Consider the following 22595-nt stretch of genomic DNA (forward strand, 5'->3'; position numbering starts at 1 on the left):
CGTCAAGATTTAAAAAATCAGAGATGTGGTGTTATATATATATATATACACACACACACACACATATACACACAATGGAATATTATGCAGCCATCAAAAATGAAATCTTGCCATCTGCAATGACTGGATGGAACTAGAGGGTATTATGCTAACCAAAGTAAGTCAATCAGAGAAAGACAAGTATCATATGATCTCACTGATATGTAGAATTTAAGAACAAGGCAGAGGATCATAGGGGAAGAGAGGAAAAAATAAAATAAAATAAAATAAGACGAAACCAGAAACTCTTAATCTTGGGAACAAACTGAGGGCTGTTGGAGGGGAGAGGGGTAGGAGGACGGGGAGGCTGGGTGATGGACATTGGGGAGGATATGGTTGTGGTGATGGCTGTGTGTTGTGTAAGACTGATGGATCAAAGACCTGTACCCCTGAAACAAATAATATGTTATATGTTAATAATAAATTTTTTTAATTTAAAAAATAAAATAAATAAAAAAACAAAACAAAATAAAATAAAAATAAAATCAGAGAAGGATCAAGATCTCATTTTCCCTTGTACCCTGGGACCCATGGGCCACAGCCTCACCAGTGTCAGAGCCTCTCAGAGCTCGGGCTCTAATCTTAGCACAATGGGCTTCCTCAGAACAAGGTGACCTCCCTCCCAGAGTGTTTTCCTGGTCTGCGTGCTCCCTGGCTCCCTAGTCCGACGGCCTTACGCAACTTCTCTTATCTGTGCTCGAGCAATTGGTAAACGAATGTCCTTCTGGGCCTGGCTAATCTCTCTATCAGGCCCAGATCTTGAGATAGTGACGGTTAATTATAATCCGGGTTTGGGGAGCTCATTTTCCCCCTGGTGCATTTACGTCTCTGATTTCCCCTTCCTGAACCTTTTTTGTCTGAGACTTTTGTCTAAGGGTCACTTAACCATTTGGCCCGGCGTCTGTTTTCTGGTGTCTAAAATGAGACAGCTTGGCTACGTGAGCCTTTGCGTATCAGCCCAAGGAGATAGAGCCGGTCATGGGCAGGCCTGGAGCAAGGGATCAGATGACAGCCCTTGTTCAGTTGGAAAGGTGTGCTGTCTACCCACCTTCCAGAATGATCCTGAACTCCATGTCGGCTACCCAAATTACCCCAGGAACTTACTCCACGCTCCTGCTTTCCTAAGCAGGGGCAGGCTTCTCACTCAGAATCCCTTCCCCGTGACTCTGCTGCTCCCTTCCCCACCCATTGCTCCCAGGACTCTCTTCCTGCAGCCACGAGGCCTTGCCCTCCAGATACCCTTGACCAGTGAGGGGTCACCCTCTGGTCCTGCCCCTCCCAGACCTGTTCTTGGCTGCATAGGGGCTTCCTTTGGCTTAGAATCTACAACCAAGCCTTGACTCTTCCAGAACAGGCTTTGGCCCCAGGCCTAGGACAGTAGGTCACCTGTCTCCCGGGAGCACAAGGGAATAGGCCCTTCCCACGTGAGGCACGAAAACTCAATTACAAAAGCGATCCTGTTTTGCGTGTTGATAAGCAAGGACAAGCCCATTGGAGGGAGGGTCAGTCCAACCCCAGAAAGCAGAACTGTCTAGGGAGCAGTTCCACACCAGACCCTCTCACGGCCCTGCTTTCTTCCATGGGTCTTCCAAACCAGAGCTCGTGTCTTCATCTCCTTCCTTCTAACTAATCCGTAGCACACACATGCACACACATGTACACACATGCATACACGTGCACACCCAAGCAAGTACACACAAGCATACATGTCCATATGCGTGCGTGCACCCATTCACGTAACTCAGTGCGTTCATATTCTGTCCACAGTGGGACGCAGATTTTACTGACTTTAGAATTTTTGAGTTCTAAGAAAAGGTATGAATATTGTGTCAGGGGCGGCTGGGTGGCTCAGTCGGTTAAGTATCTGCCTTCTGCTCAGGTCACGATCCCAGGGTCCTGGGTTCAAGCCCTGAGCCGGGCTCCCTGCTCAGCGGGGAGTCTGCTTCTCTCCTCTGCCTCTACCCTTCCCCCCTGCTCCTGCTCTCTCTCTTTCTCTCTCAAATAAATAAATAAAATCTTTAAAAAGAAATACTGTGTCAGGATCAGGGTCCACCTAACATCAGACATGTCGCTGGAGTGACTAGGAAGTCCGCCTCTTTCCCCTACTACCAGTTAGGGTGTCTGGAATCCCACCTGTGAAGATGTGTTCCTTTGCGCCTCAAAGTTCTCTCTGTCTTCAGTGGCTCCTTCTCCCCCTACAAATGAGAAGTAGCTGGGAAATGACTGTCCTGGGCCCTCCAGCAGCAATCTTGGTCCGGATCAATTCTTCAGATGCTTTGGTAGGGTGGGAGCAAGACCCTGGGGAAGGGAAAGCAGAAAAACCTGCCAGGGGAGCGAGGGACAGCACACACAAGGCAAGCAAGCATCCCACAGACGCTGCCTCATGCCCAGCCTGCCTGGGCTGTGCAAGAGATGAGAAGTTCCACTCATTCCTCATAGACTGAGCGCTTACTATGTGCCAGCAGCCATGTCAAGCACTGGCAAGCCAAACCAGAGATAGTCCCTGCCTTCATGGCGCTTAAGGTCTACTTGCAGGAGGGTAGGGAGAAAGTAACCCCAAAAATCACACTAATGACCATTTCATTGAAACCAGGATGAGTGCACTTAAAGAGGGCTCTATCAGAATAGCAGCAAGGAACCAACCTAGACTGGGGGAGGGGAGGGCAGGCAGGAAGGCTTTCTGAGGACGTGATGCTTGAGCTAATCCTAAAGTAGAATTAACTAGAAAAACAGAGAAGAGTGAGCCTCCTTGGCAGAGGGAACTGTATGTGCAAAGGCCCAGTGGTGGAAAGAAGCCACTTAACACTGCCATTGTGCATAATCCTTAACCTTTAATAAACTTTGAACTTGAAGGAAAATGCTCCTTTCTAAAAATATGTTTCCCTTTCCCTTTCCCCTTCCACTTAGCCCTGCACTTAAGTCAATACAAAGCAACACAGAGAAGGTGAGCTATGCAGGAGAAAGCCTAAAAAAAACAGAGTTGCAGACAGCAGCTATGACAGCCGTTTCCTGTTTGGTGTCTGTCACCACAAACCTTCTTAGCCAAATAAATTAGCAAAGGAAAACATTTTGGAGAAGGGTGTGGAAGAAACACATACTGAAAAACCAAGAAAAATACCCCATCTGCCTCTCAGAGAAGAGCTGCGAGTCTGAGGTAGGGCCAGAGTCCACTTGACTGTAGGTGATGAACCTGGAGGAAACTGAGGCACAGGGATGGGCCCAAATCCAGTCCATGGCAAGGCTGTGGCTTGAAGCCTCTCTCCCTGCCCTCGGTCCTGGGTTCTCTCCCTGCCTCACTCCCTCGGGCCCCATGACACCAGAGCTGCTGGCTTTCTTCTATCAGATGAGGAGCAGTGGGGTTGGAACTGCCCTCTGCCACCACTGGGGGTGGAGCTTAATTTTGTCCTCAGTACAGTAGCCCAATATCCTTGTGATATCAGGAAGGTGGGGGAGGTAGAGTGCTAGAGGCTTTAAACCTTCTATATTTGTTCTTCACAGCGACCCCAGGAGACACGACTCACACTGCCATTTTGTAAATAAGGAAACAGAGCCTCTGAAAGGAGGCTACACTTGCCCCAGATTGCCCAGACATAGCGTGGCACGGTGAGACTTCACCTGGTCTACTTTCTCTTTTTTCCCATCCCATACCCAGAAGGGGATTTCTGTGGAGACATCTCGTCAGCATCCCCAGTCTTGATTGATTGCCAGTAGGCCACCCACCATCACCGCCTACTCCCCGCCCCCGGCTCAGATGTGCCTTCTCCCACTTGGGGCAGATGTGCTCCGTAGCCAGCCCCTATCATCATTCCCCAAGAAGAGGTGCCTATTGGTTCCTCTGTCCCACCCCAGAGGCTGGTTCGTGTATGAATATTTGGGCTGGCACTCGGTGCCCTTCCTTTGGGTGTGTGTCACATTTTTTGATTTGTTTTGCTTGAGTTACTCCTCCCAGAAGTTAGAACACAAATTTCCAAAGCTCAAAAACAGACTCTTCACATCCTAACCAGCTCTGCGTGCTCAATATCTGGTCTTGTTCTGTTCCAGAAAAGCCCAGTGGCTGACAGTCCCTACGTAACAATTCAGCAGTTTGCAGGGACCATGCTGCCGGCTCTCAGGTCTTGGAGGAGGCGGAGTACAACAGACCCCACTGGAGCGAGATTAGCTACAATGGCATTTCCCTTATAGGCTCTGGATTATTGGTAGCTTAAAAACAAACGAACAATAAAAAGTCTTTTGGCTGTAGGATTTCTCAAAGCCTTCCACATTCTGTAGCAGAGATGACTTGTTGTCCTCCAGTACCCATCCTCTTCATCTTTATTTAACTATAGAAAGCTCAGATTTTAGCCCACCGAGAGACTTCTTTCCCCAGCTTCCCATCTGATTAAGATCTGGACAAGGAGATATGAGCAGAAGGAATTTGTGTCCCCTCTAGTCATGTCATTGAAAGAAATAAGCCTGTGCTTGCCTTGCTTTTTCTCCTTTATGCTGAATGGAATGTAAATGTGATGACAAGATCAGGAGCAGCCACTTTGGACCAGTGAGGCACTTAGCTCTGTACTGCTACTTATTAGTGAGAAACTTCCATATTGTGTAAGTCACTATATTTGGGTTCTCTGAGCCATCAACTTAGACTGAACCCTAAGTATTTTATGTACCAATATGCACAATAAATCTCAAAGTGGAATATGTATCATGCAGCATTTTTCAAGTATACATGATCTTAATACCTATTTTTCAAAACAGGTTAAGAATGTGTTCCTTAAAATGCATCTTGGGAAATATTGAAAACAATCTTTTTAACATACCCAGAACCCCAAGCTGTGACATGGCCCACAGCCTGCTTGTCCCCAGTTATTCATCTAACAAAATACAAACTACCCTCACCCCAACAATGTCCTAAGCGAATTCACTTCTTTTCCCCAAACCACTGACCTTATCCTCACAACAGCCCACAAAGCCCTACATACCTGCACTTCTAACTTTGGGAGTCCCGGGCCCAGGAGACCATAAAGAAAGAGCTGCCAAATGCAGGTAGATCCTCAATTCTGGAAGAAGCTAGTAATAAAAGTGACAGTGACAATGAATAGCCACTGGTATCCTGATGAAAAAAGATTTATCCAAAGCAAATAAAGCTCCCAAGCATGAACAAGAAACAGTTCCACATAATGAAAAAGTTATATTTGGAAAACAAGTCAAGGTCTGGTTTGATTAAACAAGAAAATATCCCCACAACTACCATCATACTTAATGGTAGAAGACTGAAAGCTTTTCCTCTAAGATCAGGAACAAGAATAGGTGTGCCTTCTCACCACTTGTTTTCAACATTGTACTGGGAGTTCTAGCCAGGGCAGTGAGGCAGCAGAAAGAATGGAAGATATATTCAGATTGAAAAGGAAGAAGTAAAACTACTTCTATTTGGAAAAGGTTATGATTTTGTATGTACAAAATTTATACAAAATCCACACACAAAGAACTATTAGAATAAACAGGTACAGCAAGGCTGCAGGATACAAAATCAATATTCAAAGTCAAGTGTATTCTCTACACTAGCAAAAAAAAATCTGAAAATAAAATTATGGAATAAAACAATTCTGTTTACAATAGTATCAAACAGAATAAAATACTTAGGAATATATTTGACAAAAAAGGTGCAAGATTAGTGCGCTGAAAACTACAAAGCATAGCTGGAAGAAATTAAGAGGACCTAAATAAATTGAAAGATATTTCATGTTCATGAATTAGAAGGAAGACATAGTGTTTCTAAGATGGCAACCCAAACTGATCTGGAAATTCAATGCAATCTCTATGAAAATCCCAGCTACCCATTTTGTAGAAGTTGACAAACTGATCCTGAAATTCACATAAAAATGCAAGGAACCCGGAACAGCCATTATAATCTTACAGAAGAACAAAGTTGGAGGAAACATACTTTCTGATTTCAAAATTTACTGCAAAGCTATAGTATTCTAGACTGTGTGGCCCTGGAATAAGGACAGACATATAGATCACTGGAACAGAACTGAGAGTCCATCCATAAACCCATACTGATTTTCAACAAGGGTGCCAACACAATTCAACGAGGAAAAAACAGTCTCTTCAACAAACAGTGCAATGACAACTGGATATTTATATGTAAAAGAACGGAGTTGGACCCCAGCTCAAGTCACATACAAAAATTAGTTCAAAGTACATCAAGACTTAAATGTAAGATTTGTATAATGTAAGAGTTGTCAAAAATTATGCAACTCCTAAAAAAATGAATATCTCTTTGTGACTTTGAATTAGGCAATGATTTCTTAGATATGCCACCAAAAGCACAGATAAATTGGACATCATTAAAATTTAGAACTTTGGAGCTTCAAAGGACACTAACAAAAAGGTGAAAAGACAACTTACAAAACAGGAAAAAATATTGCAAATCATGTATAAGGGACTTATATACAGAATACATAGAAAACTCCTACGGCTCGATAATAATGGAGGCAACCTAATTTAAAAATAGGCAAAAGATTTGAATCAACATTTCTCCGAAGAAGATATACAAATAGCCAATAAGTACACGAGTAGATGTTTGACATCATTAGTCATCAGAGAAATGAAAATCAAAACCACAGTAAGATATCGCTTCATCACCAATAGGATGGCTTTACTCAAAAATTCAGACAATAATAAGTGTTGCCGAGGATGTGGAGAAGTGAGAGTCCACATGTATTACTGATAGAGGTGTGTAAAATGGTGCAGCTGCTATGGAAAATTTGGCAGTTCCTCAAAAAGTTCAACATAGGATATCAGATGACTGTGTAATTCCACTCTAAGTTATATGCCCAAGAGAAATTTTAAAATATGTCCACACAAAAACCTGTGCATGAATATTCATAATGGCATTATTCACTAGCCAAAAAAATAGAAACAACCCAAATGTCCCTCAACTAATAAATGGATGAACAAAATGCGGCATGTCCTCTACAGTGGGTTACTCAGTCATAAAAAAGCAGGAAGTACTGATTCGTGCACAACGTGGATGAACTTTGAAAATAGCGTGCTGAGGGGAAGAAGCCAGACGTGAAGGGTCACATACTATATTTCTATTTATTCGAAACATCCAGAATAGACAAACCCGTAGAGACAGAGTCAAGTACTGGTGACGGCTACACAACTCTGCGAATATGCTAAAAATCACAGAGTTGTACACTTAAAAGGTTGCATGTTAAGGCGTGTGAATTACATCTCCATTAAGAGATGAAGAAACTCTCTGTGCTCAACCAAAAGCTTTCCCAGAATCTGAGGAAAAGGCAAAGGTTAAAGGAGAGGCCATGTTGTTTTCTGATGCCCTAAAACATAAGTCAAATATGGTAATTAGCTTTTGAAGATATAAATAAAATTCTGAATACTTATGTTTTAGAATTGTATCCTATAGAAACATAAGGATCAGAGTTTATAAATAGCTTGATTCCAATTATCAAAGTAATGTCTGGTTATTTTAGAGGTTTTATTATCATTATTATTATTACTATTATTTATTTATTTATTTATTTTTAGAGAGAGAGAGAGAGACAGGCGAGTGCACACGCACCCCTAAGAAAGAGAAGGGATCCAGAGGGAGAGGGGGAGAGAGTATCTTAAGCAGACTCCCCGCTGAGCATAGACACACACCCCCCCCAGTGCAGGGCTTGATCTCACAACCCCAAGATCATGACCTGAGCCAAAACCAAGAGTCAGTCACCCAACAAAATGAGCCATCCAGGCACCCCTACTGTAGAGGTTTTAAAGATAGAAAAGCACAGATAAGAAAGTTAGGAACTTTCCTGGTTTTGTGCTCCCTCCATCCTCTCCAAAAGGCAGGTGGTGGGGAGCGGAGGGGGTCATTGCCTTCCACATGCAAAGCCCACCCCTGTGGAAGACCTCGCGTCTGAAGCCTCCAGCTCCACGGAAGCCACCTGAACACAAGCATCAAGGCCAACACCATCAAATCTTTCTTAGCACACAGATCTGATAAGAGCACCATCATTTCCAAGTCCTCCAGCTGCCCCAAAGCTCCTTCATATTTCAGTTCTGGATTTTGAGCGCAACAACTGTTTCCCTTAACTGAAGGAAAGAGCCCATGGCACCTGGAAAGGTGGTAAGAGATGAGGAGAATAGAGATGGAAGGGAAACCCAAATTCCATCAAAACCACAACCCTCAGTCACAGAGATGAAAAGTACAGCATAGGGAATATAGTCAATAATATCGTAATACTTCGTAGGGTGACAGATACACTTATCTCAGTGAGCGTCTGGTAAGGCATACAGCTGTCAAATCACGATGTGGTACACCTGGAACTAATATCGTATTGTTTGTCAACTATACCTCAATTAAAAAAACCCATAATCCCCAAATTAAAATTTCCCATGCATCATATGCCAGCATTTCCCTCTGGAGTACAGAAGGAGCTTCGGAGTGACACTTAAGCTCACCAGCCTATCGTCTAGAGCAACCTGGCAGCGCCTAAGACCCTTGTTAGACGTCAAGAGGTGTGTTATTGCCACCAGAGTATTATTTGCATGGGAATATACTGAAAGAAATAAAGAAGAAAAAAAAAGAAGTTTACAAAATAGACTCCAGTTCAAATTTTATTTGCATACAAAAATATATTATACTGGGAAAAGCATATTACTGTTTCCAACTATATATAATTAATTACAAATATTTTCATAAAAGCACTTTAAATTACAGGAAAGCTATGTTTTGAGAGAAAATAGAATATTAGCATGGATCGTCTGTTCTAATATGCTGCAAGCTGGTAAACCAAGTCAGTTTCACTGTCTAAATTGCCCAGAGATGATCGCAAAGGCTGGTTTTAGGACAAGCCTGAGAATGGCCTGCTGGTAGGTGAGCGCTTGTCTCTGCCTCTCTGGCAGCAAATTCTGTAGCTGATTTTACCAGGTCCTTGGAGCTTTCCGAAGCTTCTCCCTTATGATAAAAGGACCCAGAACTTCTCCTTGTTTCACATGCCTGTAAAGAGGAGATAAATAAGGTTATCCACTCACGAAAGTTTCCAATTCCTATGCTTAACCAGATCACACCATCGCAGACAGGCATCAAAGCACCAAACTTAATGGCAGGCTTCCCACATAATGTGTGTCTGATTAACTGGCCCAAGTGGGCCGCCAGCTACCATTTCCATGAAGTAGGCAGGCTTGTTCCAGGGCTCTCATGCAAATTGCGCTGTAATTACCATAATCTCTGTCAAAACAGGCCTTGGTCTTCTGATGTGGGATGGTACAGCATGGAAGAGAATGGGCCATAAAATTCTCCAATAAATCGAAAATACACGAGGACTTTCCACTTGATATTTAGGTTTCAGTGTGAGGCACAGAGTCATTTTTAAATAACCGGCTTTGGATCTAATTTTTCAGTTTGACTTGGCCGTTTAACAGAATAGAACATAAAATATTTCTCATGGAAAATCAACTCTTTCATTGAAAAATTAAGAGGCTAGGACAAAATTCTTCTGCTCTGTGACTGAATATGGCCTGCCAGGAGTCGAGTTGTTGAAACTTTTATCCCGGAAGCTCTAGCTGCTCCTTCCGGCTCTTGCAATCCTTTCCTTTTGAAACAGAGAGGGTGGACTGATTCTCAGGGCCCCAGCTTCTGGACACCCACCCCCGACATTGTAGTTATGGTCTGATATCTTCAGTTCCCCACATTTTCTGTCACACAAAAGGGGTACCATTAGTGTAACTGCCAAATGGAAAACAAGGTGGTGTGTACTTAACCCAGGTCTTTCACTAAGACGTGGGCCATTGGTTATGGGGTCTCCCCAGGCCAATTCTTTCTTTTGGGACCCAACCCTCTAGAAATCAGACCTCCTCAAGCCGCTGGATCTAACCTGGGAAGACTTCCCTGGCCCACAGGAAGGAACAGTCTGGCTTGTTAGCACGTTGCTCTTGTGGGTGGTCGGCTCATTTCTCCCCTGAAAAGTCTGCCAGGCCACCATTTTAGTCAAGCTCTGATCTCGCTCTCACGACTACTCTGCATTTCTCAAACAAAATGTCAGTGTTTGCTGGTGGCCTGTTCTCACCGTTTGGAAAGGCACAGGACCTACGTGAACACAAGCTTATCCTCAGAATTTCTTTCTGAGCCACTAGGGTTGTTTCGGAACCTAAAGGAGCCTGATGATGTAACTTCCTGCCCCCAGGCAAGCTGGTAAATATCATGGCACTTTATCAGCAGTGTTGGTTGGTTTTCTGTTTGATTTTTTTTTTTTAATACCAGGCATGTACTCACTTGCTAATGTTCTGTCAAGATCAGCAATAAAGTCTTCTAGCTCTTTCGTGTCTCCTAGTTTGGCTGAAAAACAAGAGTCAACCTTCAGTTTCTATATCAACGACAGCTCATGAGGCCCTCGGTTCCTAGGATTATGTGACCCTATTCTGCATCTCTGCACCTACAGAGACATTACTGTCAAGTGTCCTATACCATCCCTCAGTGTCTGCCCCGGTGTTGACTTACAGTCAACTCAGACACTGATTCTGAAGATTCGCCGAAGATTTCGTCTACTTCTTTTTTTTTCAGTTGATCAGCCCTCATGCCACCCCCACCCTAACAACCTGGAGGAGACTCTCCCTTTACTGCCTTAAAAGGGCAGGGGGAGTGAGGAGCTGGGTGAGGGGGGGAAGATAAAGTTTAAATTTTTTGATTATGTAGGATTTGAGTTATCTGTCAAAAAATATTCAGTAAGCATGACACTGTACAGAGAGGACACCTGGAGTCAATATTCCCGCTCCGCCTCACCTCTGACCCGTTCTAGTTTGTGCTACCACCCCAGGGCAACACGGCAGCCCTCAGAGTCCCTCCAGTATGAAATGAACGAAGAGCCACCGCGCTTTGTCAAAATGGTACAGGGAAGGCAACGTGAGGCTTCGGGGACAGCCCCATCCCATCGAGGGGGCAGCACAAGGCAACAGGTGCTTATCTTGCTTTTGTCCCCTCTGTATCCTGAGATGTACACGCTTTCCTGTAGAGCTCAACATTCATGCCTTCTCCGAAACGCACTCCTGGATATTTTTATTAATTAACCCTTGCTGGTTACAAATAGCTCGTTGTTCTTAGCTTTTAAAGTCAATTTGCCACTAGAGCTTTTTCTCCCTCTTTAATTCCTATCTCTGGAGGATCAGGGAGCAAATCTGAGCACGTTTGAAGCCACTTCCTAGACTGTTCTGTCTCTCTGAATTCAATAGCTCCGTTTTACCCACAGGGAGCTGGACAATGGCAGAGTCCCCAGGGGCTGGTACTAACACTGCTCCGCTGAGAGGAGAATTTAAAAATCACTCTTTAGAAAAAGAGGGAAATTCCTCCTTAATGCCAAGAGTGAGAAAAGTAATAGAATCTTCATATTTCTTTTTGAACTGTGTTCCATTTTTATTGCATTCTGCAACTATTTTCAGCAAGTATAATGTTTCTTGAGGAAAAAAACTCCTTTTGTTTTCAAAAGGGCACTTGTCCAATATAACAGAACATTTAGCTCTCTAGCTGGAGACACTTGACAAGCTCCAAAAAATGAGAAACTGCTCATGCATCTTTAAAAACTTTTTTAGGTCTATTAATATCACAGTAGAGCCAGGCTGGGGCTGCTATTTTAAATCATGTGAGATCATCACTTGTCGCATGAGGATGACCCCCTTTAATTGTTCAATTGGTAATCTGAAAGCATTGGTCAACTAGTTAATGCAAATGAAAAGAATCCCACTTTCTGCAAAGCCTAATTGCTGCTGAGTTTTCAATTCTAGAACCAACCAGTCTGGGAGAGAGCACTGTCATTTGGCAGTCTTGATTACACCACATGAGAGAAAGCAGAGTCTCGGGAAGACAGGTTTTCTCTCTCCCTGCGAATCTGGTTTCTTGTCCCCGCCCCCTTTTATCTGATTCATTTTCACACTGATCAGAATCCTGAGAAAGAACAAATTGCACTTCACACCGTCCCATATGAGGATGTTAGTTCTATTTGTTTCACACATTTGTGGAAGATCGGTCAGGGATAAGGGGGAGGAGAGGAGAGACGGACGGGGGAAGAGGCAGTAAGGAAGCCAAAAAGCTCACACCGCAGCTAAGGAGGCTACCTTTCCGAGGAGCGCCAGTGGGGGAGAGCAGAGCCGGAGCCGAGTCTGTTGGCGAATTCAGTTTTTCATCACTGAAGCTGAAGCTGTTCCTATAGAGCGAATCTGCACCTTTCAGGAAAGAAAACGTAACTCATTCGAGGTGGTTTTCAGGCCACAGTCTATTGATAACCGACAGCTCCCCTCCCAAAGGAGCAAGGCTTTAAAGAAAACAGGTAGATTTCCAGATTTTACATTTATGCCCCCGAAATGATTTGAGGCAGGGGAGTGTGCCTGTGTGTGTGTGCGGATGTGTCATGCACACCAAGGACCTCGCTTCCCTGCGAAATGGAGAGTGGGATAGCATTATTACGACCAGCCCAGCCTTCTTCGCAACACATGGGAGTCCACTGACCAGGTGTCTAACCGACAACCAAGCCAGTGCTTGGCTGATGAGGGGTGGCGGTGGGGGGGTTGGAGATTTTAGACCTAAAGAATCATGTTTCCTAAAAAATGTCCCTTCTGCCCTCTGAATTCCCTAAAATACGAGTCTAAGGTTGGATCCCATTAACTAATAACCCTCCCTCCTGGGAGTGCCTGGGTGGCTCAGTCAGCTAAGCGTCTGACTCTTGATTTCAGCTCAGGTCAGGATCTCAGGGTTGTGAGATCGAGCCCCATGTCAGGCTCCACACAAAGCAGGGAGTCTGCTTGAGATTCTCTCTGCCCCTCCCTCTTCCCTCCTTCTCTCTTTTCCTCTCTCTCTAAAATAAATAAATAAGTCTTTTGAAGAAATGTTTAAAAAATAATAATAATAATCCTCCCTGCCTGCTCAAGAGATCTTTGTCATGGTTTTCCTGAGAACTTACCCTCTAAGGATAAGCTAGAGGGTCAGAGACAAATATTTCTTCTAGAGGTTGTTAGTTATAGACACTTGGAGTGATTTTGTGGCTCCCTCTATTGTCATACCCCCAAAGACCAGAGCAAGAGCGAGCGAGGTCCCCGAGGCAGGGCTGTGCTGGGAGTCAAGGGAACCAGCTCAGCTACCGGCTCTGCCTTCCGGCGCCCTTGAGCAAGACACCCCTGAGCCTCAGCTTAGCCACCAGGAAAATGGGAAGGCTACGGAATCCTTAAAGTCCCTTCCAGCTCTTAAGTTCTGAGAATCTACTTCTCTAGCCCCTGCCAAGAAAGAGGAAACCAACCCACAGCCAGCCCAGTCGCGTGGCTGTGACAGCAGAAGGGAGCTGGTGGCCGAGTTGCACCCACTCAAAGGGCTCAAAGGCAGAGCAGCCAGCAGAAGCAGGATGTGGCCTCTGAGGTCACAAAGTCACAGCCTTCCTGGTTAAAACAAAACACAAAGCCAGCCATGGTTGTAGCAGAGATGAGCTCTGGGAAGGCTCTTCAGGTGAGAGGGGGCAGCTGAATCAAGAGGGCCTGGCCAGGACTCTACTCTTCTTTGGGATTCACTCACTTTAATCCAATGATCTCCAACTCAGGAGGAGGCAAAAACATCTTTCTTTGGTCCCCATCACTTAAAGTGAGCATGAGTAAGTTACAGAAGATATACTCAGAATAAAAAGGGTTTTCCGAAGCAGAGGTTCTCATCCCAAAAAAATTCAGCTTTGTCCCTACAAAGGCTGCTACAAGTTCTCAGGCACGACACCCTCCCACCCTCCACTGACCAGGTGGCCCCAGCGCCATCTTGTCTTCCTGACCTACACACTCATCTTGTCCACTCTTCCAAACACACCTAACCCACCCGATCTTTTCTCCCTTCAGAGGTCCAGCCCAGGTCACCTAAAAGCACCACAGTCACTCTTCAGGGCTTTGAGGATGAACACCTACTGAGATCCAAAATACCAAACCTTGCACTTATATTTCCCCAAAAATATATTCCTCAGAACACTGGTCCTTTGGAAAGAAGAACCGTGTGATCAACTATGTTTGAGAAACACTGAGCACCCCTGGAGATTCCCACTGTGTCTTCCCACTTTAATGTCCCTGAGAAGTCTTACGATAAACCAGCTCAGCCTTATTTCTCAAGTTTAACTATGGGACACATTTTTCGTGGCAGCCCATTCATATTTCTCAGGACACTTGCTCTCTGTGGAACTCAGCTGGGGAAGCCTTTCTGCCTGCTTTGTCCGCTGAGCCCACCTCTAGAGCAGTCTGGATTTTCTCAAGGGAAAGCCTGTCCCTTACGTACAAGAAAGTGGTCACGTCTGTTGCAGACCTACCGCAGAGCATTACTGTTTGTCACCCCGCAATAAGTAGGAGAATCGCCACAAATAGAACCTGAGAAACTTGTAGGGAAAAGATGAGGTAAGACTTAGGGGCAGGAAAACCACAGAGGGCCCCGGGGAGGCTGGCCTCGGGCCCAGACCCCTGAGCCAGAAGGAAGGAATATGAGGCACTTGGCACATGATCTGTGGTTCTGAAGAACACCGAGAGCATCGCCCCCATCCCTGGCCCAGAGTAGCGAGCCCAGAGACTTGCTGGCCCAGACTGAGGTGGCCACGCCTCTGGTCTCTATCTTCCAAAAGCAGTTGGTCCTTGAGAGCCAGTTTTGTCACCACACCTCACTCCACCCCGCCCTGCACCACCAGCTCTTGCCCTGACTTTGGACTTCATCTCTCTTCTGCTCCAAATCCTCAACAATTTTCCAGCCACATATACTCATCCTTCGGGGGAAGGGGGGGACCGGGGACATGCACACGCAATTTGTTTTTCCTCACAGGCAAGTAGACCAATGTCATTGAGTTTTGGGGGAAGGAATGATCTAGACATGGAAAACGCCATTGCAAAATGGTAGGGAAAAAAAAAAGAATCCAAAGAAGATTCAGGAAAAACTCTGGGTCATTCAGGTGGTTTTGAGACTCTGTAGAGAATGAGTCATAGCACCAGGACACTGCCACAGTGGACCTCTTGGCCTTTAAAGCCTGGTGTGAAAATGCCTTTTTGATCCAAGTATTTTCCTCAAACTTAGAAAATATATAGACAAACCGGTTGTTACTTGCCTAATAAATTCAGTTGCAAACCAAACTTAAAATAATCAGAAGTTCCTCTTACTGCTAATGAACTCATGCTACTCCCCCCAATGAGGGAGGGAGAGAAAAAATACGAGGTACAATATCTATATAAACACACACACACACACATGCAGGCATGTCAGCATAGCACGTGCTCCCTTCCCCACTTCCCCTCTCCCCTTACAATTCCCCAACCACACACACACACATGCAGGCATGTCAGCATAGCACGCGCTCCCTTCCCCACTTCCCCTCTCCCCTTACAACTCCCCAACCACACACACACACACACACACAGGCTCGCACACCGGCACATTGCCACACCTTGATTCCTTTCTCTCTCCATGAGTTTTAATCTGAGCCAGACCTGACTCCAGCCTCCAAAATATTCAACCATCAACAGGAAATGAACCCCCAGCATCCTTGAGCCAAACCTGCCCGCAGTTTAGTTCCACCCTGTGGTAATACTGTACACACGTCATTCACGAAAAAAGCAACTTCAAGAAGCCCAAAGCTACCAAGGAAGCCCAGCAGAAGCTGCCACGGTAGAGACGTGTGGGATGGGAGGCCATGACAGCTGTGTGACCCTGTGCAAATCACTTCATCTCTGAGCCTCCGTTTCCTCTTCAGCAAAAGGGGAATACTCACTAGGTGCTCCATGGATGATTCCTATGGTTTTCATGATTTTATTCTAAATTCCTGGCGAAATGGAGGATGACATGTCCAGGAGAGGAGAGGTCACCACAGAGAATAGTAACCATCAAGATTCTGGGACGGGGCTTTCTCTTCCTCTTCAGAGAGCAGCAAAATTCTTAAGAGAAGCTTATCTTCGGAGGCACCCGAGAATAAACCTCCCTGAAACAAACCACCAGCACAGAAGGAGCCCAGGCTCTAGATCTCGCTTCCTTTTTTATCCAAAAAAATTTCACTCCATGGACTTTTATTAAGCACGCTCCATGAAGAAGATCTCATGGAAGGCACTGTGGTAGATGAAAAGGCAAGGAAAGCCTGACTTCCTGCTCTTTCCACTCCTCTGCAACTCTACCCCTTGCAAAGCAACAGCCAGTTAGTCTGATAAAATGACAGCAACGTGTTGCTGGCTGATAGCGTGTTAATGTACGATGGCCCCACTCCAACAAGGGTTCCAGGGACACACGCGGTAATGATCTGGGGAACGTTGGCAGGTGACGAGACGAGATCTTGCAGGGCTCCACAGCATCTATAAAGCCCCATCTCACGAGCATCTCAAAGCCCCATTGGAAATGTCCTTGGCAAGTCACCTTGGTGAGCGACAGCCAAGAACCTCGAGCTCGGGGACCAAGTTTTCTAAGACACCAGCTGAAGAAATGTCAGCACATTCAATGTACAAATGTCCAACTTCAGTGCTCGCCAACAGCTGGAGAAACTCAGCTGTAAAACCAGAGGCTTGTTTAAAAGGTAGTTGTGCTTTTGGAGCTTGGGGGTGGGGAGAAAGGTAATTTAGGGTTAGCCCCGGCATGTGCTACCCCAGAGGGAAGGAAAGCCACAGACGGCAAACCTTGCCCGGAGCTCCTGTAAATATAGAACAGTCGTTGAAGACAAGCAAACTATAGTAATTAACTGGGAAAAAGAAAGCCTTGGACCTGTTTCCCTTTTGCCACAGGGAACGGTGCGGGGGGGGGGGGGCCTGAGGGGGGTCAATCTCCTTTCAACATTATTGCCCCAGCTTCCCTTCTGGCACACTGGGCCCCTCTGGACACCTCTCCTGATCTCCGACAGAGTGAGCCCCGTCCCCCACCTGGAACCCCTACCAGCGTGCCAGGGCACCCTGAGGGCTCCTAACTTCTAGTCTCTCCTGGCTTGAACAAGTCCGGATTCTAGTCTCTGTAGCTTCTGTGCCAGATTGGCCAATAACGCTGCCTGTCGTGCTGGCCCCCGGCGTCCAGCAGGTGCGCAAGCTGGAAGACTCTAGGCAAGGGGATACAAATGTTCTGGTCTTGCACACGCTAAAGGAGCCAGTTCCTCATTCCCTAAAACGGCTCTACAATATCACAACATCCCTCGCATTCACAGGAACTTCCTGTTAGGTAGTAAACACTTCCCTCTCTTCAAAGGAAAAAGGTGTGTGAAACCCCAACACAGCAAAGATAGAAGTGCCTACCACCTTTTACAAGTTCAGGTTAATATTATAATACATTGGTTAAAACTTAGGTAATTACGAGTTAAAATTCCATTACATTCCATTACTAAATCCCGGTGTGCATTTAGTTTTGAAAATACTGAAAAACAGTATATTATCTTAAAATAAGTTCAAACCAAAGAAGTTTACAACCTCTGGAGCACCTCTAAGGATCAAGTTTGAACAACACTGCCCTAGCTCCTAATTACACTGCCCTTTTACTGCTGGCATTAAAACAGCTCCCACCCAAGTGTCTGAAATTACCTATTGGACCCAAGTCTAGGGGAAAGGAACAAGCCTGTTTTGATCAACCCCAATTTGAATGCCACCCATGATGTGGCGTTATCTTGCAATTTTCATTTTGGTCCTCTTCACGTCTCGGGAGGACCCCCCACCCCCGTAACTGGGAACAGGGAGTATTTCTTTATTAAATGTATGTTCGTCTCTTCTACGGAAGTAATTTTCTTCTTTGGATGGAAGGAATGTCTATATTTCTTCTCTGGATGCAAGCAAGCTAAATATTTTTATTTTAGTGAGAAAAGGAAGGGTTTTTTTTTTGTTTTTTTGGTTTTTGGGAGGTTTTTTTGAGAAGAAAGGGTAGTGGCAGAGGGAGAGGGAGAGAGAGAATCTTAAGCAGGCTCCATGCTCGGAATGGAGCTCAATCTCACGGCCCTGAGATCGTGACCTGAACTAAAATCAAGTCTGAAGCTTAACAGACTGAGCCACCCAGGCGCCCCCAAGGAAGGGTTCTTCAAAAAACCAGAATTGCTGCTTTGAGCCATCTTGTAAGGTGGCTGCATTTCCTGAGCGATAGAGCGGTAGGTGGAAGGCAGAGTGAGGACCATAGCTCCTACGTGACACTTGCATGCAAGATACGGGCTCAACTGTATCTGATCAATGTAATAGAGCCTGGTGTATGCATTTTAATGTTTTCTTGAAAGCAGGAAACAGCAAATCTTTTCTTCCTAATAGTCAGCTTATGGATGTTTCTACCAGCACCACTCAATAGCATCCTTTCAATTTCACAGTTAGAGAGACTAAGGCCCACCTATGGCCCAGGGTCCCGACAGAACTCAGCCTGGGCCCCACTGACCTGGCCTCGAAGAGACACCCTCAGACACAACCGCTATCGATAAACAGGCATGTGATTTGGGTCCAATGGGACTTCAAGTCTATTCCTGAGGACCTGGTTCCCATTCTAGCTAACCATCCATGGTGACAAGAGCAAGGTCTTCGAGAGGGCCCATGTAATTCTGTTCTCTTATCAGAAATATGGAGATAATAATGCCTATCTTAGAGGACTGTGGTAGAGGTCCTATGAGATAACACATTGAAAGCACAGCAAAGAGATCACTACTAGTAAGAGCTAATAAATAACAATAATCCTAGTAAGGGCTTGGTAAAAGTGAGCTGCTCTTATTATCATTATGCCGGTAGATCTCCCTTTTGGTGCCCTAAATCTCAGTAGGCTCTACCTCTCTCAAATATTCTCTTCCTCAGAAAAGCACCGAGCAGATAAATACGTCTAATAAATGTCTGTGCTCAGTTCTTGGTGGCTGTTAAGAGACGCACACTATGCTTCCTTAAGAAATTACTATTTGGATACACACTGCTTCTGCCAACACTATTTCTAACCAGTCTTATGGAGGACAAACTACACATTTATAAGGAAGACTAATATCATCTGAGCCTTCTTTATACCATCCCCATTACTCCTCTAGCCACCAAACGAAGGGTCAGCGTAACAGTGAACAACAAAAGCAGAAAGCAAAATACACATACACACACCCCCAAGAGAAACTATAGACTATTCCAAATATCTCCCCCTAAATCATGAAGAATGTGTTTCTGAGCGCCTTCTCGTTGAGGCTCCTGAAAACAGATCTCAAATCTGAGACCCTGCCCCGAGGGAGCTGCAATCACCCATGATGGGCCAGCTCAGACCATATTCCAGCCAAATGCCGCTGTGGTTTAGAAAGGAGTTGTTCTTTGCAATAGTATGGCACTGGACAGGCTGTCCCAGCTTGCTTTCCTGTGGGGGAGAGAATTGGTACTTGATGAATAACTCGCTCCATGCCCCAGCAGAAGGAGACATATTTAAGTTTGGCCACAGATACTGAGACAAATTTCAAAAGTTTTTCGATTTCCCTTTGAAATTGAAAATAAGCAGTCCAGTCATTACACATGAAGTCCAAAAGTACAAAACAGAAAATTAACAGCACACTATTCCATTCCTGTTCACCTCAAAAGCTGCAATTAAATCTAACCCTTGGGCAGGACTGCCAAGGAAAGTCAAGAGGGACCTCAGGTTTCTGACTCAAGCCCTGGACAGGGTGACAAGGGCCTTCATTCACTTCCAGGAGGACAGCTCATGTTGAGGTCTGGGACTGTATCTTTGCCCTGGAACAAGGAAGAGCTTCAGATTTCAAAAGAAAAGACTCACAAGGAAAGGTCACTGTGTCATTGCTTTCACTTCCAGAGTCAAGGGCAGCAAAGGGAGTGACATTCATGCTGGTAAACCGTCTGGGGAATGAAGCCTCAAGAATAACTCAGAAAAGTCTATTCACTTTGAAAAATAATAAGCCATCCAGAATTTGAAAACCAACAATCACATAACATTGAAAAGTCACCAGATTTGCTGTTTGACACCTAAACAGATATCTATAATCCTTACAGACCATTTGATCCCCGAATAAAAAACTGTCTCACTCCTTGCAAGGTCATTTAAGACAAAGAGACCCTGGGGTAGTCTCCTTATGAGAAAAGTTGCCAGGAGGCACTTCTATGCCCATCTGCTCTCTGGCTCCCTCTCCAGTCACAGCGGGGTGGGGGCGGGGTGGGGGGGGTGGATGCCAGCAGTCCCCGGGGTGGACCCGCCTGAAGGAAGAGGGGCACTTTCTAAAACACTTGAACTCTGCGGTGCCAGAGATTCTTTCAAAACTGCCATGAGCGCGGCAGCAAGTCTGGGAGCTCAGAGCCAGAAGAAAATGCAAGAAGTTATTTCAAAAATCCCAAGAACAGCAGCTTATGAAACCTTTCCTGGTGTCACAAATTTTTCAGTATTGTGCTCTCCCATGTCTCCCTCTACCCCCATTCCTGCGGCACTTGCCCCACACACTCTGAAAAAATGACTGCAGAGAGAGAAGGGCAGGGGAAGGGAGGAGAGGTAACTGTGGGAAAGCCGGGCTTGGGTCCCAGGAGTCCCGTATGGCTGGGTCAGGGCAAGCTGCTTAAACTTTCCTGCCTCTGAACACCAGCAGGTGGCAGGTAGACCAGCTGGCCCTCCAAGGGCCTCCGAGGGACAGCACCGGGGGTCTTGCCCCCGCTGCGGGAGTCCTAGGACAGCGCGGTGCCTTGGGCTCACTTCGCGGGGCGCCACCCCTCGGTTTACGGATCAGCAAACTGAGACCCGGGCCCCCAGTGCTCCTTACTGGGCGTTCCCCGGGTCTGGCACATTCCCCATTGGGGCCACACTTACTCTCCGAGTCGCTGAAGCCGCTGCTGTCGCTCACGCTGGCGCTGCTCCGCCGCTTCATGCGCTCCAGGTGCTCCTCGTAGTGGAAGTGGCGCTCGTGGAAGGGCGACGCGAAGTCGGCCAGCACCGCGTCGAACTCGCACAGCGCATCCGTCAGGTCCCCGGCGGCCGCCGAGTCCAAGGCCGGGGCTGGGGACAGCGATGGCGGGCTCAGGTGCTGGGCCCGGAGGGGGCCGCCCCCATTCCCGAGGATAGCTAACATTCACGGCGCGCGCGCCGAGTGACAGCCACGCGGTCGCTGCCCGTTGCTTATCTTTGCATACTCTCAACCAGCCCCCGAAGCGGTTCTATTAGTCTGCCCATTTCAGAGACACGGAAACTGAGCCTCCGCCGTGTGAAGGTGCCGACCAAAGGTCACCCAGCTGATCCACGCAGCGGAACTCTTTCCCACGCGCTGTCGGGTACTCGTCCCCACGCTCGTCCCCCGGGGGCGCGTGCGAACCGGTGGCGGTGGGAAGCCTGGGTCAGGATACGCCCGTTAAGTGTCCCCAGCCCGGCGCGGGGAGGACGGCCGAAGCCGCCACGGGCAGGGTCCCGCGGGTGAGGATGGGGACGGGCGGGGAAAGGGACGCCCCGGGACCCGCTCTCTCTGAAGGGCCAGGGCTTTAAGGGTCCCGCACTCACCTGCCGCCGCGGCGGCCGCGGGGCTGCTCTGCGCGGCGGGCGGCTTCATGGGCGGACTCGGCCCCGCGCGCCGCGGAGGGTCCGGCGGGGAGCTGAGCCCGGGGACGGTGCAGCCGCTGGCGCCGAGGCCCGAGCTGCGCCTGGCCCGCTCTCCTGCCCGCGCTCCCGCCCTGCGGGTCTAGCTCGCCTGGCTGCGCTCCTGCCGCGTCGCCTTCAGCACCGTGCGCACGCCCGCTCTTTCTCCCGCCGCCGCCACCCTCCAGCTCCGCCGTCTTATAGCCGCGGGCGGAGGCGGGCCGGGGCGGGGCCGGCGGGTGTGTCCCATCCGCAGCGCAGGCGACGTCCCTGTCCCCCAGGCACCGCCCTCGCCACGCGCCCGCCGCGGAACCGCGGTGACGGGGAGTTGCTGGAGACCGGGTTACGCCCCAAATATTTACTCGCCACTTGGCCCGCGCACCCTGACAACCCGACTCGCTGAAGTGTCTCTGTGGCCACCAGAGCCCCAGAGAGTTTTGGGCTGCAGCACCCCCGCTTCCTGCCGCGTGCCCTTTACCTCCTCCAGCCTTAGTTTCCTCATCTGTGAAATGGACGTGCTGAGCCTCTAGGGTTTCCTGCCAAGAATAAAGTAGCCCTAGCAGGCCCAGACGGGTGTCACACACGCAGAGGGAGGCTCCCGCGTCCCCACCGCATTTCCCCAGGGGACTTAGGGATTGTGGGCAAACGGAGTGGAGAGGGTAGAGGAAGACAGGGACAGAAGTCGTGGAGTCCACACGGTTACAAGCCTTAATTGCTCCCATCCCAGAGCCCGGAGTCTGACCCTGTCCTGGGCTTTCACGCCAGCCCGACCTTATTCAGGAGGAGTTTTTGTCAGGGAAAGAAACTACTGCGTAGGTGCAGAGCGTACCCAGCGCCTTTCAGGGTCCTCACCACTGGGCCCCCTGCCCAGCAGCCTGGCGGGGACCGGTCACGGCCAGGAATCACTCTCCTTGCGCTGCTCCAGGGGGCGGCCACTAGCCGCACAGGAGGCAAGGTAAGTGTAGAACAACTGGAATAGAAGACGGTGAAAACCTCAGTCCCTCAGCCTCACCAGACACATACTAAGCGCCCAATGGGCCGCCATCGCAGAAAGTTCTTTTGGACA

General features: G+C 47.3%; 1 protein-coding gene across 1 annotated transcript; it reads right to left on the reverse strand.

Moving 5' to 3' along the window:
* Positions 1-8633: 8633 nt before the first annotated feature.
* On the reverse strand, positions 8634-21663 carry RGCC (regulator of cell cycle). Its single transcript, XM_040623209.1, has 5 exons — positions 21455-21663; positions 20774-20959; positions 12136-12243; positions 10304-10366; positions 8634-9028 (listed from the first exon to the last, which is right to left on the reverse strand). Exons 1-5 carry the CDS (start codon positions 21501-21503, stop codon positions 9021-9023), a joined length of 414 nt encoding a protein of 137 aa, XP_040479143.1. The 5' UTR covers positions 21504-21663; the 3' UTR covers positions 8634-9020.
* Positions 21664-22595: the final 932 nt, after the last annotated feature.

Source organism: Ursus maritimus, unplaced genomic scaffold, assembly GCF_017311325.1.
Source record: "Ursus maritimus isolate PB19 unplaced genomic scaffold, ASM1731132v1 scaffold_10, whole genome shotgun sequence".
Taxonomy (NCBI): Eukaryota; Metazoa; Chordata; class Mammalia; order Carnivora; family Ursidae; genus Ursus; species Ursus maritimus.

What these genes read in the sequence shown, in the direction of transcription:
- RGCC (XM_040623209.1), bottom strand. Translation starts at nt 21,503, where the DNA reads ATGAAGCCGCCCGCCGCGCAGAGCAGCCCCGCGGCCGCCGCGGCGGCA. An exon ending in CGCGGCCGCCGCGGCGGCAG is followed by an intron (nt 20,960 to 21,454) that starts GTGAGTGCGGGA and finishes CGCTGTCCCCAG; the next exon opens with CCCCGGCCTTGGACTCGGCG. An exon ending in CACTGGCGCTCCTCGGAAAG is followed by an intron (nt 10,367 to 12,135) that starts GTAGCCTCCTTA and finishes CTTGTTTTTCAG; the next exon opens with CCAAACTAGGAGACACGAAA.